At 39.6% G+C, this 22,312-nt stretch overlaps 2 protein-coding genes across 4 annotated transcripts in view; both read left to right on the plus strand.

Annotated features, from left to right (window-relative positions):
• Positions 1-16,181, plus strand: part of gab2 (GRB2-associated binding protein 2) — a 29,237-nt gene extending 13,056 nt beyond the window's left edge. Inside the window, exons 1-10 of one of the 3 annotated variants that reach the window (XM_026333738.1) lie at positions 175-273; positions 440-740; positions 9,406-9,634; positions 10,895-11,490; positions 12,215-12,312; positions 12,485-12,764; positions 12,899-12,989; positions 13,150-13,252; positions 13,379-13,501; positions 13,616-16,181. In XM_026333738.1, coding sequence (XP_026189523.1) covers positions 479-740; positions 9,406-9,634; positions 10,895-11,490; positions 12,215-12,312; positions 12,485-12,764; positions 12,899-12,989; positions 13,150-13,252; positions 13,379-13,501; positions 13,616-13,759 — 1,926 coding nt within the window. In that variant the 5' untranslated portion in view covers positions 175-273; positions 440-478 and the 3' untranslated portion in view covers positions 13,760-16,181. Of the gene's footprint in view, positions 1-174; positions 274-439; positions 741-9,405; positions 9,635-10,894; positions 11,491-12,214; positions 12,313-12,484; positions 12,765-12,898; positions 12,990-13,149; positions 13,253-13,378; positions 13,502-13,615 lie in introns of those variants that run through there. The other 2 variants (XM_026333722.1, XM_026333730.1) reach the window with 2 other exon arrangements.
• Positions 16,182-18,526: 2,345 nt separating this feature from the next.
• maml2 (mastermind like transcriptional coactivator 2) overlaps positions 18,527-22,312 on the plus strand; it is a 31,656-nt gene continuing 27,870 nt past the window's right edge. The window contains exon 1 of the mRNA XM_026329441.1: positions 18,527-19,882. Coding sequence (XP_026185226.1) covers positions 19,472-19,882 — 411 coding nt within the window. The 5' untranslated portion in view covers positions 18,527-19,471. The remainder of the gene's footprint in view (positions 19,883-22,312) is intronic.

The following is a 22,312-nucleotide window of genomic DNA, read 5'->3' on the forward strand; positions in this document are numbered from 1 at the left end:
GGAGGAGCCTGGCATCTTGTAGTTGTCATGGTGGATCTATGCTCCTGTCATAGCTCACAGAGGGATATCAGCACAGGAAATACGTTAGGAGTGAGTAAACACCTGCTGCACCCCTCCACCCGCCTCCAGCATACAGAAACCACCACCCATAACCACACATGCTAAAGCTCAGTAACCTGCTCAAGTAAGCAGGCTTTAGTTTCTCTGAAGTCTGTTTGATCAAGATTCAACACCACAACCAAGGTCCAGCTGTCGAGTGTGTTACTGCACACAGTAAGAAAATAAACTGCATCGTATAATTGTTGATTGCTTAACATGTAGAGTACTTCATGGTAGAAATTTATTTTAAATTTGGAATCTAACTTTAGCACTCAACACATAAACAGTGTTTGATTTAGCTCGTAGGGTACTAAAGTTCTCTTTCAATTTCATTTCCCAGGCATGGAAAAAACGTTGGTTTATCCTTCGCAGTGGCCGCATGAGTGGCGACCCTGATGTTCTTGAGTATTACAAGAATGATCACTCCAAGAAACCCATCCGGGTCATCGACCTGCACTGCTGTGAACAGGTGGATGCTGGCCTGACCTTTAAGAGGAAGGAGTTCCAGGATAGTTTTGTGTTTGACATTAAGACGTCAGACCGCACCTTTTATCTTGTTGCTGAAACTGAAGAAGAGATGAACAAGTGGGTCCGCTCCATCTGCCAGCTGTGTGGGTTCAACCAGTCTGATGACAACCACGGTAGGAAGCTCTGACCTATCCCTACTGCTCTCTCTCTGTTTTTGGTCTGATGTTGCTGCTTTCCTACATTTAAAACACTTAGTTGGCACATTAGAGAATCACGGTTCTTGTATTATGTAGTACTGAATCATCAACAGAAAATAATCAACACATTTGACCAGTAATCTATCAAGCTAAGCCTTTACAACATGGTCTTGCTTCCCAGTTATGAACAGTTTACTAAGAACAGAATATACTAATAATATGTCCTGTATATACAGTGAAATGAGTAACTACTGTACCAGTACTAAATTAATAAAATGTGTTTTGTTTTTAGGGCATATAAGGCAGAAGTACAAAATACAGTAATACAGTAACACCTCCCTTTTATTAGTCTCCAAATTCTCATGTTATTTGGAACAGATTTCACAGAAATTCAGCAGCAAAGGTGCAGCTACATGCTATCATTGGCAATTCTGTTTTTTCCATCTTTGTTATTTGAGAGACTGGAATTGGACCATCCCTGCCAAATAAATGGACACAGTGTCTGAGAGTGTTATTGATTTTTCTCTTCATTTGTTTTGTTAAAGAAATGGTTGGTTCTTGGTCTCTCGTGTTTGCATGATGGAAATTCTTATTATTGATATGGGCAATTTTAAAAGTTAGTCACAGATACAGAGGCTTGGTTTTCTGTTTTTGCCACTCCTTCTGCTTTAGATGTTTTTTTTGCATGGGAATGGTTTCCCTTTGGGGCTATCAGTGATTTAAAAGATTGATTCCACTAGTGGCACCATAAAGCATGGTGGATAAAAGTGCCAGATCAGAAAAGACATGCTAATCATTGAAGAGATGTTGTTAAGTAAGACTGCTTCTGAAGGAGAGCAGTCCTTTCACCTTCCAGGCATAGATTTGCTATGGCCTTACCATTAAACAACACAACTACTCCATGTTCAAAGTGATCCCTCTGAATTAAAGAAAATGATACAGATGCCTTTAAAGTGTTCTTCACTATCTTTAGACACTCTTTGGTTATATGATTACAGACCTGCTATGATAATAAGCAAGCCTGTTGTGTATAGTTACTATTAGCTCATGATAGCTAGCATAGATAGATAATTAGTTATAGCATCAATTCATCTCTTTGCCCTGTGTGGGAAATGTATCTCATATTTTCAGTATAGTCTTTGTTTTGTCAGAGTCTGTGAAAAAGCTCCTCTCATATTCTTATTCCTACCAGATCCAGATCACACTCACTTGCTGTTGTTTTCCTGCCATCTGGCTGCAGGGAGACGTTACTCTTTGTACACATGGTTGGTCATCTGTAACATGCAGTATGTCCAGGTGTGGAATAAAAACACTTGTAGACAGTATAATCATTTTGAGATGGAAACCCCCTGGTCCAAATTCAGTAATAAGCAAGGCTTTCTTATGAGACTCGCACAGTATCAACTGTAGCCAGCAGGGTGTGGCTGGGAGAATGTGTTGGACGAGTCAGAAGGTTTATGTGACGACAGTTGCTTTAGTGATTGCAGTTCCTTTAGTGCAAGGACCACATCAAGCTATTTTAGTCTTATAGCTGTTTTCACTGAAATGTTAAGATCCTACTTCCAAGAAACTTTATCAGAAATTGTGAGCTCACTGTGTCTGGCTAAATGCATTTTTCACTCCAAGTTACAATTTGGTAGCATTCGTCTTTGTGTTAGTTTATTCCCTGAAAAACCACTTGCCATTTATCCCAAGCAAAATCATGACTCTTAGCATTGTTTTTGCCATTGGGCTATAATTTTCAAAGAAAGCCTGAATGATTTTGACAAGCATTAAAACCCGAAACCGCCACCTTCTCCGGGTGTATCAATGGCAGCCAGATGTGAAAATGTTTTTTTTTAGAAATTTTTATACAACTCTTACGTATTGAAAAATATAACAAGCTTCCTCTGTTGTTACAACACTCTGTGCTTTTAAGTGCTTAAGTAGTTTAATATTTTTTCTACGTGTGCATGTTTAAACTGTCAACTAAACATCTTGGACAAAGTATCACTGTAGATGTGATTTTTTTTTTTCTATTCTCAAGGTTTGGTGGTGTTTTAAGTGTGTGGAAAAGCAGCCATTTATTTGATCTTAAGCCAGTTAATAGATCACTGCAGCTGTGAAATAACAGACCCACCAATTAACTGTTTTCTCTACTTCTTGTATGTGTACTAAAGTGCTGCAAAGATGTGATTGTTCTTTGTTGTGTCCATTTCATTTTGAACTTTATCTTTGTTTTAAACAGACACACACAAACATGGATTTTAAGATTAGTCCACACAACACATATCTTCCTTGTAAAACCAATTTTGCATGAAAGGTTGTTCCAAAAAAAAAAAAACATTGTTGACTTATATGCAAATACATTGTTGACTTATATTTTTCCTCTTAACTGTCCCCTGACTACTTCCTTGTGTGGTATCAGGTTGTTGTCAGACTGACCTCTCAGCTGTTTTCATCAGCACTGGCTTACTGTAAAGCTAGCTAGTTTTTGTATTTTTACAAATTTGTAAACTAGTAGGTCTCCTTGATTCAAGCAACCTGTTGTATAATAACGTAAAAATACACTCTGATCATGACAAGAGGCAGTCATATCCCTTTTCAAGTCTGTTTTATTTATACAGACTGAAATCGAAAACTTGCCTCATACATTTTGTACAACATCTTACAACCCTTGATTGAAGATTGTGTGTCTATGTAGATACCACATTTAATCATGTAATAAGATGATTACTGTACCAGAATTACTGCACAATGTTTTTGTTGTTTATTGTTGTGGTTCTTTTCTCTCTCCTCTGTCCACTCACCCCAACTGGTCGAGGCAGATGGCCGCCCAAGCTGAACTCTTTCTGAATCACTATTTCTCCTGCAACATCTTCGATCTTAATCTTTATATCTTTGAACACCTGTTAAACATACACAGCTGTTATCAGCTGATGGTCTTATATCTGTGGGTTCTGTGATTTTATTTTGGCGAGGTGACACTGGTAAATGGACATAATGAGAAGAACTGTTTGAAAACATGCTTTAGCAGTAAATATATGTTGTGGGGTTTTCCTCCTGGCAGACAGCTGCAGAACTGAGTCATTAATCACCTAACAGAACAGGAATTCTATCTCTCAAAGAAAACAAATCGGGCTGGAAACTTAGGAACTTAGAAGTTTGTTCCTACTATAGAAATTAGACAGAGACAAACAGAAGCCGCACAAACTCAAACAAATTGTACAGATAGCATGTTTGAGCTGGACAGGTGGTCTCAAGACACAGTAGCCTGAGTGTTTGAGGTACATAATAAATGTGTTCTGTAGCCAAAATATTACATACTGTACAAATGTCATAATATAGCTGCAGTGTCAATAGGAAATCTGAAACTATTGTGAAAGGGATTAACTAGGATTACCTACACAATAGAGGAATGTTGAATAGAGAATTGTTTTTGTTTTCTTCCTCATTGGGTTTAGTTGAGGTATTTCATAGCATCGGTTATATCAGCACTTTGATCTAAACTTCAGGGGCATGGGCCAAGGGCAGCACATGGCAGTTCACTGTTGCCCAACTCTTGAAAGCAACTTTCACATCTTTCACATTAGTTTTACTCCTCTCTCTCTCTCTCTCTCTCTCTCTCTCTCTCTCTCTCTCTCTCTCTCTCTCTCTCTCTCTCTCTCTCTAGTTTGATATCATATTTGTGCTAATATGCATTTTCTTTATTCCTTTTAATTAAAAATTGTTAAAAAACAAAGAGTAAGATCACCCTAATTACATATTAATAAGATATCCATACTTCTTGTGGTGACAATGCAGATCATTTTTGTTTGATGTCCTGAGAATTTAAGATATCTGCATCTGAAACTTGGCTATCCATGACCCCAGTATTTTGGAGGTAAATCTCCTCTGGCTGTTTACTTTCCCTGCCTTTTCTGCTCCCAAAGTGCCCTTCGTCTGCATTGATTTTTGTTGAAATAATGAGACTCCATGGCATTGGAAGGTCAGGTTTCTGCTGCCACAGAGCTGTCTGAGGACAGTTTGCTGCTGCTATTACTGCCATGCAACCTGCAACACCACTTGCAGCGTATGAAGGACTGCTGGAAACCAGAAACCTGAGAATACATTGTGCACGACCATTGTCAAAATAATGAAAGAGCGCTGAGATCTCTGTAAAATAAAGAAATACTACAGAAGGTAGATTTACAAAGTGTGATTCATGGTTATGTTTAGAGATGCATTTGTTTAAAAAATATGATATCACTTCAACCAAATGGACTAATGTGAGTACAGCTGTCACTCATTTCATTTTGAACACTGACAACTAAAAGCATGGCAAAGTATGGCGTGTGTTTGCACCTGGGGAGATCCACCTCCAAGCACAATCTAATGAGTGGAACATAATCTCGTCAATCATGAGCTTTGTTCTGCTCGTTGCTGGCTGTTTGAACTCTGATACGAGGATAATCTCAACTGAGAGATGAGGTGTTTACTTGTCATCAGTCCTCCTTTTTTTCTTTTTTGTCTATCTTTTGCAAGACAGCTCCCATTCTCTTTTGTTTTCATTTTCTGTTTCCTTGCCTGTCCATTGGAAAAAAAGTCACTATTGTTTTTCACTTGAACTATTGCCCTTAAAATGGTGAGAAATGGAAAAAGGATGTTTTATGAAACTAACATCTCCAACGATAGCCTCAATAGTTTTTGTCATATAGGCAATGGAAAGAGAACCCAGTTGTAAAGCCAGACTGATGATTAGTTGACTGCAGCTGCAGATCTCAACATGACTATAAAATGTGTCTTGGTGGAAGTAATCAGTTTCATTATAACTGTGTCCTTGCCATCTCAAGTTTTCAAAATACTGAAAATATAGCAAAGTCCTGCTAACAAAGACCAAACTGGGTGAATGATGGATCAATCAACCAAACCCCCCTACATTATATAATATTGACAAAGAGGGAACACCTGAGAAACTTGATTGTTAATAACGTACCAACAACCTCACAATTTATGTAGGCAACAGTCTTACCGATCAATTTGCATTTTATCTAGGAGATAATATAACCAATTCTATTCCTCTACCAAAAATTGTCTCAACCTTTCATCTGTGTCCACCCAACTGTTTCACGCCTACAGTATTAATCTGCCTATCACCTTGCAAAAATAAGGTCAAAAATGAGGTTTGCAATAGCTCATTGCAGAAATGAGCTAAAAAAATTAGCTGCTGTTGTAGATTTAGCCAGTCTGTTTAATTCGTGGATCCCAACAAGCTTGAGCCTTTTTAGGTGATTGATCAATCTATTATACTGAGGCAAATTGATGTTGCATGGTGGTCGATGGGCGGTGCTCACATGATGCTCTGGAGCGAGCAGGCACAGGGGAGTAATGTGATCAGGGAATGCGCCTGTGTGTCTGCTCTGCTTAGTACACTTCTGAGCTGTTTTCAAGGGAGAATGAAACAGCCATGTCACTTTGTTCACTTCAGACCAACAGAGTGAGGACACCATTTTCCCTCTTCCTGTGATGCATCATGCTCCATCAGTTCTAACAATTCTCCTTGGTGTCTAGCTAACCCATCTTTGCTCCAGCTAGCATCCCCTTTTGTCCAGTAATATCAGTCTCATGGAAAGCTGCCAACCCCCCACCAACCACACATGCAAATGGACTCCACTATGTGGCCTCCTGGGACTTAGTGTTGCTGTACAGAGCCAGTGGCCCAGCTGAGATGTGCAGAAAATCAAATAATGTGTCTACAAAGTTGGAATCGCACTGAAAAGAAAACAGTGTAACATTCAGTTGGTGGTCTTTTCAAGGTTGACTTGTACAGGTAGATGCCTTTTTCAAGGATACATTAACAGGGCACTGTGGGAAAGGCTGTATTTTTAAGTGGAGTCTCTTTATGAAATCATTAAGGATATTGTATTTTTCTAGAACTCAGATTGATGGCAGTGTGTACTATTGATGATTATACTATAAAATATTTAATAGATGATTGCAGTCCTGATAGAAGTGTGCAACTGCTGTGCTGAGAAGACTCAGATTCTTCGTCTTCGTTCATGTTTCCATGAGACACTTTCAATTCAATAGGTCAGTGGTTTCTATTTTTAGATGTCATTTCAGATTAGATTATCATATGTCCTTGTCTAATTTTGTTCGGACTGAGAGGAAATGAGCACCCTACAAAGACCTTCTTGTCCTTAGTGCTACAGCAGGGCTATAATTTTGGACCCCTGAGATCAGCAGCCATCTTCAATTAGATTATGTCAATGTAGATGAGACAGTAGGTGATGTATTATAGAGAATAATTGAAAAATTGCTTATGAACTTAGGTGCTCTTTGACCCAAAATAGCCACACCAAAATATGTGGCTATATTACACCATCATGTTGACGGTGTAATATTTGTTGCGAGCTGAGGAATGTTGTGTGATGAACTTGTTGTTGTACCTTGTTTGAGGTTTCAGCATAGTATAAAGTACACTATTTCGGGTAATGACACCAGCCTTAAAATAAAACTATAAATAAGGAGCCTTCCTTTTACTTGTGCCAGTCTCTCTGCTTGATTACTGATTGTAGTTTGTAGTATAATAAATTTACAACTCACTTTGGTTAATAAATATTTGACCAACGTATGTTCAGTGTCACAGTACAGTAGCCAGTGGAGGGAATCTTACTGGAAGCACCTAGGGGAAATTCCTCATGTTTTTATTTTTTCTTCCTTTCTCCATTTCTGTCCTCTCTACTGACTTGATGGAATTGTTTCCCAGTGGTAACATATGTCATCAGACCCATTAGCGTCAGTGATGAGACATATAGTCTATTCTATCAGCTGGCTGGACCAGCCGTCTTTCATCCTGCTCTGATTCTGACAGTTGTGTGGCATTTTATCAACATTCTTTTAGGGCACACCAAAAATCATCCACTTCGTGTACACCGTATGAAAATTATCTCAATTACATTTTACTGTTTCAATTTTTTTTGTTCTTTTCCTGACGTTAAAATCCTCAAGCCTGCTTATGTTTTCTAACTGTCCACTCTGACAAGGGGAGGAAGTGTCTTTGTACAACAAATCAATATATATACCGCTGTTAGTGGGTCTAACAGTACTCACCACACTAGTTGAAAGCTTTCACAAAGCTTTTTGTGGAGAAAGGAGATGTTGCCTTACCAGTCTAGGGAGAACAGTGGGAGAACAGTGGTGTAATTGTGAATCATTGGGGGGAGTCCCTGCCTGTGTGGCTGTGAGCCTGGCCATCTCACTGATGTCCAGTGGCCTAGAGACCCCACAACAGAGTCCTTTCCCCCAGGCATGGATGTGACCTCATTCAGCTAACTCGGTTCCAGAATACACCCGCCCTCAAACCTCCCCACATGCTCACACACCACATTTGTGTGTTTTCTGTTTTTCACAGTGGCTGTGGTCCCTCTGTATGGACAGCTCACATCATGACTCACAGAACACTGTCCTCTTTTAAAGGGCAATTTAATCCATAACATGCTTTGTAAAGTTCTGATAAAGAAGGAAAATTGTGTAGGAGAAGGCAATGGCTTATGTGTCTGTTTAGAAAAAAGTGAAAAGTGGCAAGTTATTTTCAGATATGATTCGGGCGAATGTAGTGGATTGACAGATCGGTTGATTGACAGAACATGACTTTAGATAATAATAAGTCATCTGTCCAGCAGAACATTCGCTGGTACCAGCTTCTAAAATGAAATTTTTTTCATTTTTTCTGTTTTATATTCTTAAAAATATCTTTTGATTCCAGACAAAAGGTGGTTTGATGGCATCACCTTAGTCTCTTGGAAACTGCATTCAACATTTTAACAATTGTTTTGCCATCACATAAATGAATCAAAAGTGATTAAAATGATCATTTGTCATTATATAGTGATATAATAAATCTGTTTTTATATAAATATACTTGCAAAACATTTAATATGAATCTATGCAAAACATTGTATTGACTGTATAGTGAAGAGAGAACGATTAGTAAAAAAAAAGATGAGTTCCTCTCTGCATCAGCTAGTGTTGCACACAGCACCATGAGTCGATGGATCAGTGGACCGCCCACTCTACTCCTACAGCTCAATGTGTGCCTCCTCATTTTGGCTTCCTGCCCAATCTATTTACAGTATCCCCATCTCAGATTTGCCTTTTCATTGTAGCCTTTCAATACAGATATTAGGAATGTCATACAGAAAAGGGACTGTAACACTCTGTAGTTCGCATAGTTCCTCTGTTTAAAACAATGGTCAGCTCAATAAAATCCAACAAAGGACACTGACCCTGTACAAAAAGGATCATGTGCTGTTGAACCACTGGCAACCTTCAGTCCAAAAAAGCAGAAGGATACTGTTTTCTCTCCCCCTTCGAGACAGATCCCTCTTCTGTATTGATTGGAGCACGGACTGAAAGCTACTGAATATCAGACCATGCAATGCAAGGTCATTCAAAGGCTTAAAACCCTGAAATGAATTAGACACTGCCCTTTGACTTCAAGGATTTACACGACAAAAAGAAAATGTCTAGGGGATTATGACTTGACAGATTGTTACTTTCTGTAGCATAAGATTTTTAGCATTTTCATTCCGCAAAACACTGCTTTAAAACAAAGCTGAGTTTTGGGGGAAAAGCTTTGTGGGTTAAACAATCAGTCAATTCCATTTACTCCTGTCTGCAGATGGCAGGTTACACCATGTGCCTCGATCTGTTGGAGCAGATGTCACTGGCTCCATGGGTCCTCTGACTGGCGAACGCAAGTCCTCAGCCCCTATCCACTCCAGCCAGCCAGTCCTCTTCACCTTTGATGTGCCTGTGCGCCACACACACCATAGTTCCCTGTCCAACAGTGCACCCCAGGACTACCTCCTCCTCCACCAGTGCATGAGCAGGAAGACAGAGAGTGCACGGTAAAGGTCATGACCCTCTGATGCAACATGATATGCTTTACTGATGAGCAGGGATGGGCAATGTGCATTAAATACACTTCAACAGTAAAATCTGCACAAGTCAAGAGATGTGAATACTTGTTGAATAGCTGTATGAATATGGTCATGAATGCCTTTCTTGGCTTTATTCTGAGTGAGGGAACAAAAGGAACAAGTGTTTACATTAATGCATAATCATCTCACCTCCTGTTGTCATCATACCCCCAAGAATGCTGCTTTAATTATAACACCATTCAGCAAATGCCCAGCACAGTAGATGATCAATGAGGTTCAGGCTGCAATTCATCGCTCCTATAGGTTTAGAATCACCCACGGTAGAACTGTTCTTTCAGCCACAAAGTTTGCACCCAGATCTGCTGGCTTAGACCTCTTTGAATACCAAAGACACATAATGCATCTCATCAGTTTTATATAGATATTTCTGTCACTCCCTCACTAGTTTCCACTTTATGGGTCTGCTAATTAAGACACGTACCTGATGAAGGGGGACATCAGAATGGGACCTTATGACCAATGGTATTAACCTATGTAAAAGCCCCAATGCAGTCACAGTGATGGAAGGCAAAACAAATATTGACTAATGATTGAAACAGCATGGCATACAAAGAAGTGGAGTCACAGAGAGCAAAATGTTATGTTAGTATTGATAACATTACTTATCGATCCCATAATTAATTTAAAATTGTTACATGTAATTGTCATATTGATTTTAATAATAGAATAATTCTGTGTGGATTATACATATGCATAATATCTCAAGAGATTAATACAGATATAAGGAAACGATTCATATTCCTTGGGTGCCTAACAGGGGAAGAAATCATATTCTCATTCTCATTCATATTCTTGGATGTCCTCTTTCTGTCAGCTTGCTGAAAACATGTAAAAGAATAATTTTCAAGGAGATGTTAAAAATACTGAAATTGAACGCTTTATCTGCCTAAAGGTGCTCAGGCACAGATGCAGAGGTACATTGTTTTTTTAAATATGTGTGCTGAGACCCAGAGAACTAAAGTTTCCTCCAAAGTGCTACATTGCCATCTATTGGTTACTTGGGTTATTACACTGAAAATGCTACTGTAAAACTAATGGTTATCAACCATTTTTGTTCTGACATTGTTTGAGATAGGCTGACAATGACGTATAAGATAAATGTGTGTTATTTATGTACTGCGGAAAGTTGTCACTAAGACTTGATGTCTGTTTGTCTTCACGTCATAGGAGTGCAAGTTTCTCCCAAGCCACACGAAGCAATCTGTCTGTGGGGAGTGACTCTGCAGTGCAGAATCTCTCCCATGGCTTCTCTCATTGTCTAAATGGCATGGGTGCTCAATTGCATGGCTTCTACAGCCTTCCTAAACCAGGTAAACACCAGTTACCAGTGCATGATGACTCACCACAAGAGGCTGGATACCTACTTCCACGGGGTTACAGTTCTGAGGCAGCAACTCACAGTGGACTGGATGATCCTGAGCTGGAGAGTGAAGAGGTTTACACCTTCAAAACACCCTGTAATGCCCTTGCCACCATACACAGCAACGAGCGTCCACCTGACAATTATGATCTTCCTACACCACCTGGCTCCTTCTACCAAATCCCCCGGACGTTTGATAGGAATCACAATTCCTTGACGCCCTCCAGCTCTGAGTCGTCCTGTGCTCCTCCTCCTAGACCCCCAAAACCTAGCCAAGGGTCAGAGGGGCAGTGGGGGAGTCCCCAATCAGTAGGAAGCCAGAATGGAGAGGTGATGTCTACATCGTCCGTTATCCCACGTAGGAATACTCTCCCGGCTGTCGAGAATGTCAGGCTGCACCGAGGTACACTGGCTGTAATTACTAGCTTTCCTAATATATTCCATCTGATTGTTGCCTATTTCTTTAAACACATATCTAAGTTGACTAGCACAGTTATTGTAAAATCATGGATTTCACTTGTTTCCTGTTGTTCAAATGGACATCTGCTCAATCAGTTGATTTTGAGGTATAGCAATGATTTTGCGTTTCCTTTTCCTCCCCCTCTCTCATTTTTTCTTTCTTTCTCTATCTCTTGTTTTACTAATTCAATGGTAGCACCTAAGCAAAAACAAAGGGGCCTGTCTAGTGGACACTGTTCCATTGAGATACTAATGAAATTTAAGCCATACATCCTATTTCAGAATGCCTCGTTCCAGGCTGATAAGCAATAAGAAAAGCATTCACAGATACTATGCAATGCCCCTTAGCATGCTGGGTTCTCTAGTTTGCCAAGTCCTTTCTCAGGCTTCTTATAGCCAGAGACAATAATGGTCCGTGACCCTTTTTAGCGACAATACAGGCTGTTCACACACCTGTGCTGCAGAGGCTGATTATAACCTAGTGAAGCATTTCCCTTGATGTCACTCATGTTCTTTGTTTCATTAGAAACATGAGTTTACTCCTTGAAATAAAATATTTTTGCCTAAATCTGCCTATGTTCCAGCAATTATTGTACAATGACTAGGTTTGTACTGTGACATGAGATTTTTTTCTTCAGTGTAGTGGTAAACACAGATTTTGTCCACAGGCTCCTCCTTTGAAACTAGCAGCCATCATCGTCCCATCCATTTCAACAACTCAGGCCAGTCTGTGGAGTCTGTCAATGATGGATTCAGCTCCTACCTGGTGAGCCACTGTCTTCCTTTTACAGCACTTCCTCCTCAGATAGATATGTTCAGTGCTAAATTATAGAAAGAAAATGCATTTCTACTTTATTTACCCTAGTTTAATGTTGCATTTTGTCTGCAATATTGACCCCAGAGATTAGTCATTTACCCTCTGTCCCCTTTGATACCAGAGAACCAAAGCCCCACTGACTCGTTCAGACAGTGGCAACTCAGATGACAACTATGTGCCCATGAATCCAGGATCCTCGCCACTCAACTCTGCCCAGGCTGACAGTCCTAAGAATATCTACATCCCTATGAGCCCTGGCCCTCATCACTTTGATTTTCCAGGATTCTCTGCAACATTGCCTGCACGTAAGGGGAGCAGCACCTCTCTGTGTCACAGGCCCGGCCGTCTCAGCGACGTTACACCACCACCCATCAACCGCAACCTCAAACCTAACAGGAAATGTGAGATTTGGAAAGCAGAAAACACACTGTTTTGAATAATAACCATCATTTTTGGCTTCAGATCATCTCTAATGTCTGCATTGTTGTTTTTTGAAGACAATATTTGTTGACAGTGTCTGCTTTGTTTTCCACAGCGAAGCCAACACCTCTTGATTTGAAGAACAATGGGATCATTGATGAGCTGCCATTTAAGAGCCCAGTCACCATGTCCTGGACACGACCCGTGTGAGTCTCATATCAGTCATTCAACCTAGGTTACAAATGGAGATTCACACACACACACACCAATGCACACATACTTTGATGGAATGGATTGGTGCTGTATTTAGTTATTGCTTGAGCACAGGAGGTAGAACCACTCACAGTCCTGTCTGCTTTGCTCCAGGCCTGCTATGAACTCTATGTCCTCCCAGCAATGTCGACCTATCTCTACACAGAGTATCACCAGCACTGACTCTGCAGACAGTGAGGAGAATTATGTGGCCATGGTGAGTCCTAATAGCTGGAGGGGAGATCAGGACAGCACATTGCGTTCTTTGTTTTAATGATCCACTTTGTGTTATGCTTTCTCACTGCACCCTATGTGAGTGAAACCTCCCTCCTGTCCCCATTAGCAGAACCCAGCTTCTACCTCTCCAGCTGTCAGTGGCACCAGCAGTCCAGCCCCTAGGAAGTGTGGCAATGTGGACTATCTAGCACTGGACTTCCAGCCTGGGTCACCCAGCCCACACAGAAAAGTAAACAGCTCATTGTCTACACTGAATTTGTTAAAGCATTTGTTCTTATTTCTCCTGCAGCGCAGTACGCCCTCAGGCCAGAATCTCACTGCTGCCTTATTTATCATCCCACAGCCCTCTACATCCTCTGTGACCTCTGATGAGAAGGTGGACTATGTGCAAGTTGACAAGGAGAAGACCCAGGCACTCCAAAGCACCATGCAGGAGTGGACCGATGTGCGACAGTCTACTGAACCTGCCAAAGGGGTCAAGTCCTGACACTGACCTGTTCAAAAAAATTTGCAAAAATCTAAACAAAATTCCAGTCTTAAATCAAGTTTAGCATGTTTAAGACTGAAATGTTTGTAAAAAGAGCCATGACTTATCCTATGCCTGTTCTCTGTTCTCTGTTATGATTATTATTGCAGTGCACTGCTAACATGCAGAATATCAGGCCATATAGGTGAAGCGCCCTGCCAAAGCTCTTCATGCAGACTTTTATAGCAGTTCATAGACAGTTGATAATGTGTATGAAAAATCATCATCGTTACACATCAATCCATTTTTCATGAACTGCGTGTGTTTCATCAAAGATAACCACACCCACACCCACTGCACCAGTAAATTTGGTTTGTTTTTGTTGGTTTTTTTTTTTTGTATCTTGCAGGTAATTTAACAAATTGCTGCATTTAAAAGAGTAGCAGAGGCCACCTTGTCAATAACCATATTAATATACTGTAAGACTATGCTTACTGGCCTCAGAAATGCCAAGATGCACTCCAGTTTTGGCATGCAGGCTGACTCCTTTCACTGCAATCTATCATTTGTGCTGACTCTTGCAGAAGCAGCACAGAGATTATTTTCACTGCAGGCAATCATTTCAGCTTAGCAGTGCATGTCTACTAAGTGGAGGAATAAAAAAAAAAATGCAGCCATACAAATATGTAAAGATCCATGTCAGAGTCCCTAATGATATCTGTACATGGCTGTTGCCTCAGTTTCAATTATGTATGAGCTCAAACATATTTAAAAGCTGCCAGGCTGGATGGCAGGTCAATTACTGTATTTTAATGCAGGTACAAAATCAGTAATATCCAAGTGTACAGAAAGAAGACAAGACAAACAAGAAGAAGCATGTTGTGTCGTTGTTGGTCATAATTCAGTGGTCATTCACTTCAGGTAATATTCTGATATATTTCAGTTTAAATGTGCACTGACCAAGAAATGTAAGTTTGAGTAATACAGATAAAACAGGAGGCACACTTTCCAAATTCAGCTTTTCTCCTTCTCTCTTTCTGTCTCTCCCTCTTGAGACCATTACAAGCTATACAAGGGGAATAGCACATTTATGTTTTGCGGGATTCAGCCATTCACTGATTTATGATTTTCGTCTTTGATATACCAGGCACTACAGCTAGATCTCTGAGCAGTAATTGTTTCCTGTATGTAAATTATTAATAGCGCAACACATCTTTTTGACTGTTAGTAATTTGATGCACTTGCCTGAGGCAAAAGGTGCACTACAGTAATGTAACATTGTACTTTTTTTTTTCTTTACAAAAGCAACCTGTTACAAAGATTTGCCAGTGCTCGGGGTTACTTAAAAAAGTAGAGGAAACTGTTTTCTTAATTTCCTAAAATCTATGTGTTTAATTTGCCTTATATCTTAATTTCAGTTCAGACTGTAAATTTTGCCTTGGAAAAATTTTATTTACTATATTTCTCAAGGAAGAGCCATATTGTATTTAGGATAACTGAATGATCAGTTTCTAGTTCAACTTGAATCCAGTATTTCATTGTGGGCTGGAACCACTGAAGGATGAATCCCTATTTAATCCTAATTTGAATAGTGTGGTCAAGCAGTGCTCGATGGTATTATTAATGTCACTAAGGTTTTCTTCCTAATGTTTTTTCTACCATTTTTACTGCTTTTTGTATTTTTAATCATTATTTTTTTACTGATACGTGTAAGCAAGTGAAATTCATAAGAATGGGGTCAGGCTAAATTAAGCTACATTTGTTACATTGTGTATTTTATTCCTTTGTAAACTCCCATATTCAGTTTTTATGATTTATACATGAAATGGTGAGGCTGACAGTTTCAGTTGCACTGGCAAAGCCCTTCCTGGGTGAACTGCAATTCAGAATGAGTGAGAGTGAAAGAGGAAAGAAAAGACTGAAGAAAGGCCTTTCTCCCTGTCAGCTTCTGAAGTGAAATCGATGTATTATTTATTATCTAGAGAGACCTGGTATAAGCAAAAGAACTCTGTATCTGTTGTGGTAGATTGTTAGTTGTAGTATGTTAAGTGACAGCCTCGCTGGGCAAGATTAAAACACTGCTCAGATCTACTGTCAGACTCACTGGGTTGATGTACTGTACTAGTAGAGATCATTTTTAACCACTGTTATTGCTACTACTGTAAAACATTTGCAGATTGTTTGTGTGTTAATTTATTAATTTATTGTGTGTTTTGGAGATGACAATTGTGAAAAAACAACAAAAAAAAAAACAAATCACCTTCTCTCTACTAACATATATGTAAGAAAAGTGTCTTGGTTTTGTGAAGCAATATGGCAATGCCAGTGTGATGGTAATGTGGTACAGTTAATTTGGGATTCACTAGAATACAGAATTTTGTTATGCCTGTTTAATGGTAGATTTAAACTCTGGACATAGAATAAATCAAGAAGTCAAACTCTGTTCTTAAAGTTCCTCTTTAAATGTAAACCAAAACACTGAATTCTGGCAGCCACAATACCATTACTCATCTCTCACCCACACAGTTTTACTTGTTGTAATGCACTGAAGTTGAAGGTCTGCTGCCCCCTGTTGCATAGAGCAGCAGCTGCATCCGTTTGGCTTGAAGTGTAACATAAACAGCTGCTAGTTGAGGATTCAGCCCTTATGTGCTTTTAACAGCTGATAGCAGTGGCTTTAGACTGTAATATACATCAGCCAGTTAAAATGCCTGTATACATTCCAAAAACTATTTTTATTGCTTCCTGCATAGTTGTTACTAGACAGGAAGGGTGACCTATAAACCTACATTTCAAATTGTTCATACTGTAATAGACATTAAATATAAGGATTTCTTTATTGGGAATCTCCTAAAGGCAATTCCCTGTTAAGCAAATGCTATTGTGCTTTAAATATGACTATTGTTTCCATTAATGACTGACTAATGTTACTTCCCATGAAGAGAATAAAAATGACTGATCAATTAAAAATTCCATAGCCAGGCAAGATCAAATGCTGCAATAACAAGAATATTTCTATAATCTCACCTTTGCACTCATCTTAGCCCTAGCCTGTTAGCCTTTCTCATGGATAACAGTGATAGTGATGCTAGCTATTGTCTGACCAGACCCAGACCAGTACTGGGCCTATATGTATTGGTCTGGTCCTGGTATGGACAGAGGGGAGAAACATTACGCACAATATTGGCAATACTTGGGATGCTTAAAGACTTTGTTCCCAAATTTGTTTGCTTGTGGTATGTGTGAAGGAGTTTCTCTGGACTTCAATGATCCCTTACTTATGTGGGAAATGGGCAGAATTCTACATTCCAGACGTCTTGGTGTTTGTTTGTATTATTATGCCTTGCTGCATTTTTAGTTAAATTTCTGCAAATCCAACTATACTACTCTCTATGAAACATTATTAAGCATAAAGCGCAGTCAAATTGCTATTGAACTTGAACCTTTAAGGGATTAAACCAAAATTTTTACTTAGCTATGGACCAGCATGGTTTTTCAGGAGTCCTGCTGTAAATGTTCTGATGAGCCTCATCTATTGCCATCTCCATGTGAACATGGTAATAATAACCTCATGCCTTAAAAACTTAGTAACCAGGAAGGTCAGTCTAAGTCAGAGTCCCATGTCCAAAAGGTCCAGTGAGAATATGTACGATAACTGCATAGATGACAGCCTGGTTACCACAATAGCTCATACTACTTAATTAGGTTTTGAAAGGGCATGAAGACAAGTCAGTGTTCAGCAGGACTGATTTCCTCTTGTTTTTTTTTTTTTTTTCAAACCCGTGTTTTTGTGGTACATCAGTTTCCTTCTGCTTTACAGAACATGCATCCTGTCCCCAGTCAGAATGTCAGTGTGATTGCCTGTTTGTGGTTGTAAACGTTTTAGCAGGCTGGCGTCCAGTATGTCTTCATCTTCTATGTAGTATCATAGCAGCCACCTGTGACACTAAACTAAAAATACCAGGTGGTGAGTGAGTGAAAGTATGTCTGTTAACAGTGAATACACATTAGAGGGACTATAACAAATGCAAACCCAACTGAATTCACTTTACCCAGATTTTAATTTGAAAGGTGTTGGTAGCTTAGATAGATACGTGTTCATTCCAGCTGATGGATATGCTTTTTAGTAAAAGCTCCTGTTAGAATGTAAGTATACTTTAGGCTATATTTATTCCTCAGTTGGAAATATAGAACAACCTATTGTGAGTGACCGTTTAGTGTTTTAATATGTGTAACTTTATTACCTAAACTAGAGGGCACCATGTGACTTTAGCAGACAGCCAAGGGCCAATTAGTGAGGGAATCTAGTTGTGGAATCTTATAAGTTAATACTTTGCTTCAACCAAACAGAAGCTCTTCATCTTTTTTCTTGTTTACTCTATTCTCCTCTGTATATCTGTTGTTACTCTCTTGTGAAAGTTTTACTTTACTTTCTTTTATTTTCCATATAACAATTTGACCTTTTGCTGTATCTAATTAATTTTTTTCATTATTTCTATATCTCTGTTATTCTTTGTGATTGCACATCAAATATGTACTGGCACAACATCTTCTGCTGTACTGACTGCTAGGCCACAGTGAATATCACTATGAGTGATACTCATCAAGTACTACTACTATAACAACACAATCTGTTAAGCCACCACTTCTGCAGATAGGTTATGTGTGTCTACAAATACAACATTAGTTTCCTATTTAAAAACTCAGTCCACGCTTTGCAGGACAATTCACCCTTCATGCCACTAGGGTGTGTATTTGGACCCGGAGTGGATCATGGCAGAAAGGGGAACGTTCATACAATGAGGGTCTGTGTCTAGTAGCTCTGCTATTGCCTCTGTGCACAACACGAACAAACGATTGTCAATGGACTATATGAGACGGATCTCAATCGGGTTATGCGACGGCTCCCTGCGTTTCGGCTGTGTGGCTTTTGACTTGCAATTTGGAATCGCATTCTTCATATCCGGATGGAAAAACAAAGACATAGATCGAATGGACTAATTTCCGAACAAAAATGCAGTGAGTCTTGAAGTTTAGAAGACCGTGTGTGTGTATGTGTATGTGTGTGCGTGTGTTGTTTCTATTATTTTGGCAACCAATCGCATACTTTGAATTTGTAGTTGGCGTTCTTACAATTTTTTACCAATTTACTGAGGGTGACACGTTCGAGGTAAAGCAGGCTGAAAATGTGGCGGGGATGTGCCATTGGTGAAACAGAAGTTGTGCGTGCTGTGGTTTTGAATCACCCAGGGCTTCATATTGAATAGCATTTATCTGTGAGCAGAGGTCGCGTCGTTAAGCAGATTAATTCCAGCTGTGAATCCACGAGCTTTTTTTTTTTTGTTGTTTGTAAATCATGAGTTTTAGTTCTAAGCTGGTAGAGTAACACCCCTGAGGAAGACATCACTAATGAAATTGTGTAACACTGGGACTTTTAATGCCTCTGTAGAACATCGCATGAGTTTATACTGACCATATCTCACTTTAAAGACGATAGAATAATATACAACGCTTCCTATCAGGTTGACGAGACAAGTGTGCAACGTATCCGTGAACAAGTATCATAGACTTCATTGTATGATTCTCTCAAGTGACTTTGTGCATGCATTCTAGTATTTTTCCACATGGGATCATAGCTGAGTCCACACGTCTTGTTTTCTTCCATGCCCGTACTGTGGTCCATTACAAGCTCGGTGGACCTCAGTCTCTATAAACCTTTCGGGGACTGCGGGCATGGGAGAAGCGACCCCCGCTCAGTCCACTGCAGGGGCTTTTGTACCCATGTTGGGTGTCGGTTTAGGGGCTATGCCCGGTGGGGTCGGCAATGGGCCGGTGGTGGCCACCTCCAGGGGCTCCGCGGTGCCACAGCTGCACAACGCAATAGTGGAGCGTTTGCGCGCCCGCATAGAGCTCTGCAGGAGGCACCACTCCACCTGCGAAAACCGCTACCAGAGGGCTCAGGCCGAGAGCTCGGACAGGGAGCACGAGAGTACGCTTCACCTGCTCAACATAGTACACCAAGGGCCTGGGAACCGAAAAGCAAAGGGCAGCCGAGGATCGAACCAGCAACCTCCAGAGTACAGCAGATCCAATGGAGAGCAAAAGGGCGCAGAGGGCGAGCAGAAGATTTCTACGCGCATAGCGGTAAGTTTTGGGGAGACCCCACTCGGTGATAGTGGTGATAATGAATGATTACCATTAGCACCCATATTGATAATCATGGCTATCATAATGATAATAACGCTGATTATCGTGCTGATATTGATGAGGATGATATGACCACTGTTAGTTTACATGTGATGATAAAAAGTTGATTCCAGACTGACTTTAGAGCAGAATTCATTCATCGGACATTACAAACTTCTTTCTACATGGCATTTGAGCAACCGGTCACTCTGCTGGTCAGCTGAGGGCTTTGGTTTATAAATAAAATTATTAAGTCAATTTTATACACAAATTGGACATTCAAGAGTTAATTTGTTGTGACTCAGGATGAACAAAAGTTTAACACTTTATCCAACAAAAAGTCAACCAAATCCAGAATGAAAGGCCCAGATAGTCCGAAGATGTTTTAAACAGGTATAATGTCTAGGTTCCTGCTCTTGCTGGTTACAGTGAAATAGATGGGATAATAGATGATCACAAAGCCTGTTTGCAAAGAAATCCATTCAAAGGAAATGGTTTTTGGGGTCATTGGGCTATGGGGATGTTTTGCATTTCTGCAAACCATGTCAATATCTCTGCTGTGCAGCTGATCCAAACAGTGGGATGCAGATGCATTTTGTGGCAAGTTTAACCTATTTAATATACTCACATCTAATTTTGCAGTACAAATCAGTTTCTTTTATGTATCACATGAATCAGCAGCTTTTCAAGAGGATGCGACCTGTAATTGAACTGTCTGTCTTAAAGGGAGACTGTGTTTTTTTGTTTGTTTCTGGGAGATCCTGTATTAAGAGCCTGTGTGACTTTATATTGACTAGTTTCAAGGCTCATTTTGTAAATTCTGTGAATCCTTAAAGATATTGAGAATATAGGACAGTGTAGTTATCATGTTCTCCCTCAATAACAGAGCCTTAAAAAGAACAAAGTAGGTAAACATAAACTGAAACACAGCAGCGCTTCTGTGCGCCTGCTAGTTCTGATAGGACTGACTTCCTGTATGGCATCTGTTAAGGGCACAGTCGGTGAGATGTGAGATTTATTTTGTTTTTTGTTTGTTTTGTTTTGTTTTTCATGGAACATAAGGGAGTTCTGCATCTAGACTATGATATATTTTCCAAGCAGTTTTTCAATATAATGTCAATAGGGTGAAAGCTTTCAGATGTTCCTGCTCAAGATTTGCTTGAGATGTTGGATGGAAAAATAAGCAATGTAATATTTTTTCTTGTAAAGTCACAGAAGGGCAAGAATGATTGTTCTGTCAGTTAATTTACTGTCATCACTGGAATTGGGCACAGAATCGCCTCTGCTGCATGTCAAGAAAATGCAGCAGCATATGCGGCAAGGCATTCATATACAATAAAAGAAACATCTCCATGATTTATAGTACTAATATAAAGTGTAGTTTAGCTTTCTAGCTTTCCACGTATTTTGTTTTTCATGCTGATAGATACACTCTGGCCAACACAACATCATGGATTATATTGACTGTCTAAAAAGAGGTCAGGGAACATCATTATCATGTACTGTTTCATTTTTACTGATGTTGACTCTGGAGTAGCGTGTTCTACATAAAACTGATGAGTGCAGCAAGATGGTGAGGAGGAAATGAAGTCCTGGCGTACAAGTTTATATCAACCCTGAGGTTAATGTTTTTCTCAACTCACGGTTGGGTGAAGCTGAACAGCAGCCATTGCAGAAATTGCCCTTAATGCATTTATAGAACATATATCTAGCATTTAAGACTTGATTATTTTCAATATGAGTAAAGTGTAGCATAACTGTTACAACCAAATACTTCAAAGATGAATTGTTGTATTATTTCTGGCTAAAGAGAGGACCACTTTTGTTTTAACTACTTTCTGGTGTGCAGCAGTAGTTCACCAAACTACATTCTTCTGAATTAAAAAAGTAAGGCTTCTACAATGGCTACATCTGTGCATGCATATTGACTGTTCACACTGGAATTTGCTATGGTAATGTACACCAAGTCAGGGGCAAACAACACAATGGATTATGACTGACTGGGAGTACAGAGAGCACAGCACTTAACAACGGTGCTCATTCAGAGCAGATTAACAAAGGATATTCTTTTAGATGAAATTGGAGAAATGGGAAAGAAGAAGAGATGGGAGCCTACTTATCCAATGAGTCAGAAAATGATTTTTCATAATGCTTACATCAACTCATTGAAATCTTTTGGATATTCATATTTCAGACTTTTTTTTCTCCACAACCAGGTTTTCAGTATTTCCCTTCATACCTGTATCAGTAAATGCACTTGTTACAGAAATAGGTCACAGAGTCAAGCTTACAAAGCGTTAGCCATGTATTATTGTGTACACACATTCAGTTTCATTAGATCAGGATCTGGCAGCCATCTCATACATTTGTCTATCAATGATACAGATA

This window comes from Mastacembelus armatus, chromosome 13 (genome assembly GCF_900324485.2).
Source record: "Mastacembelus armatus chromosome 13, fMasArm1.2, whole genome shotgun sequence".
NCBI classification, from domain to species: Eukaryota; Metazoa; Chordata; class Actinopteri; order Synbranchiformes; family Mastacembelidae; genus Mastacembelus; species Mastacembelus armatus.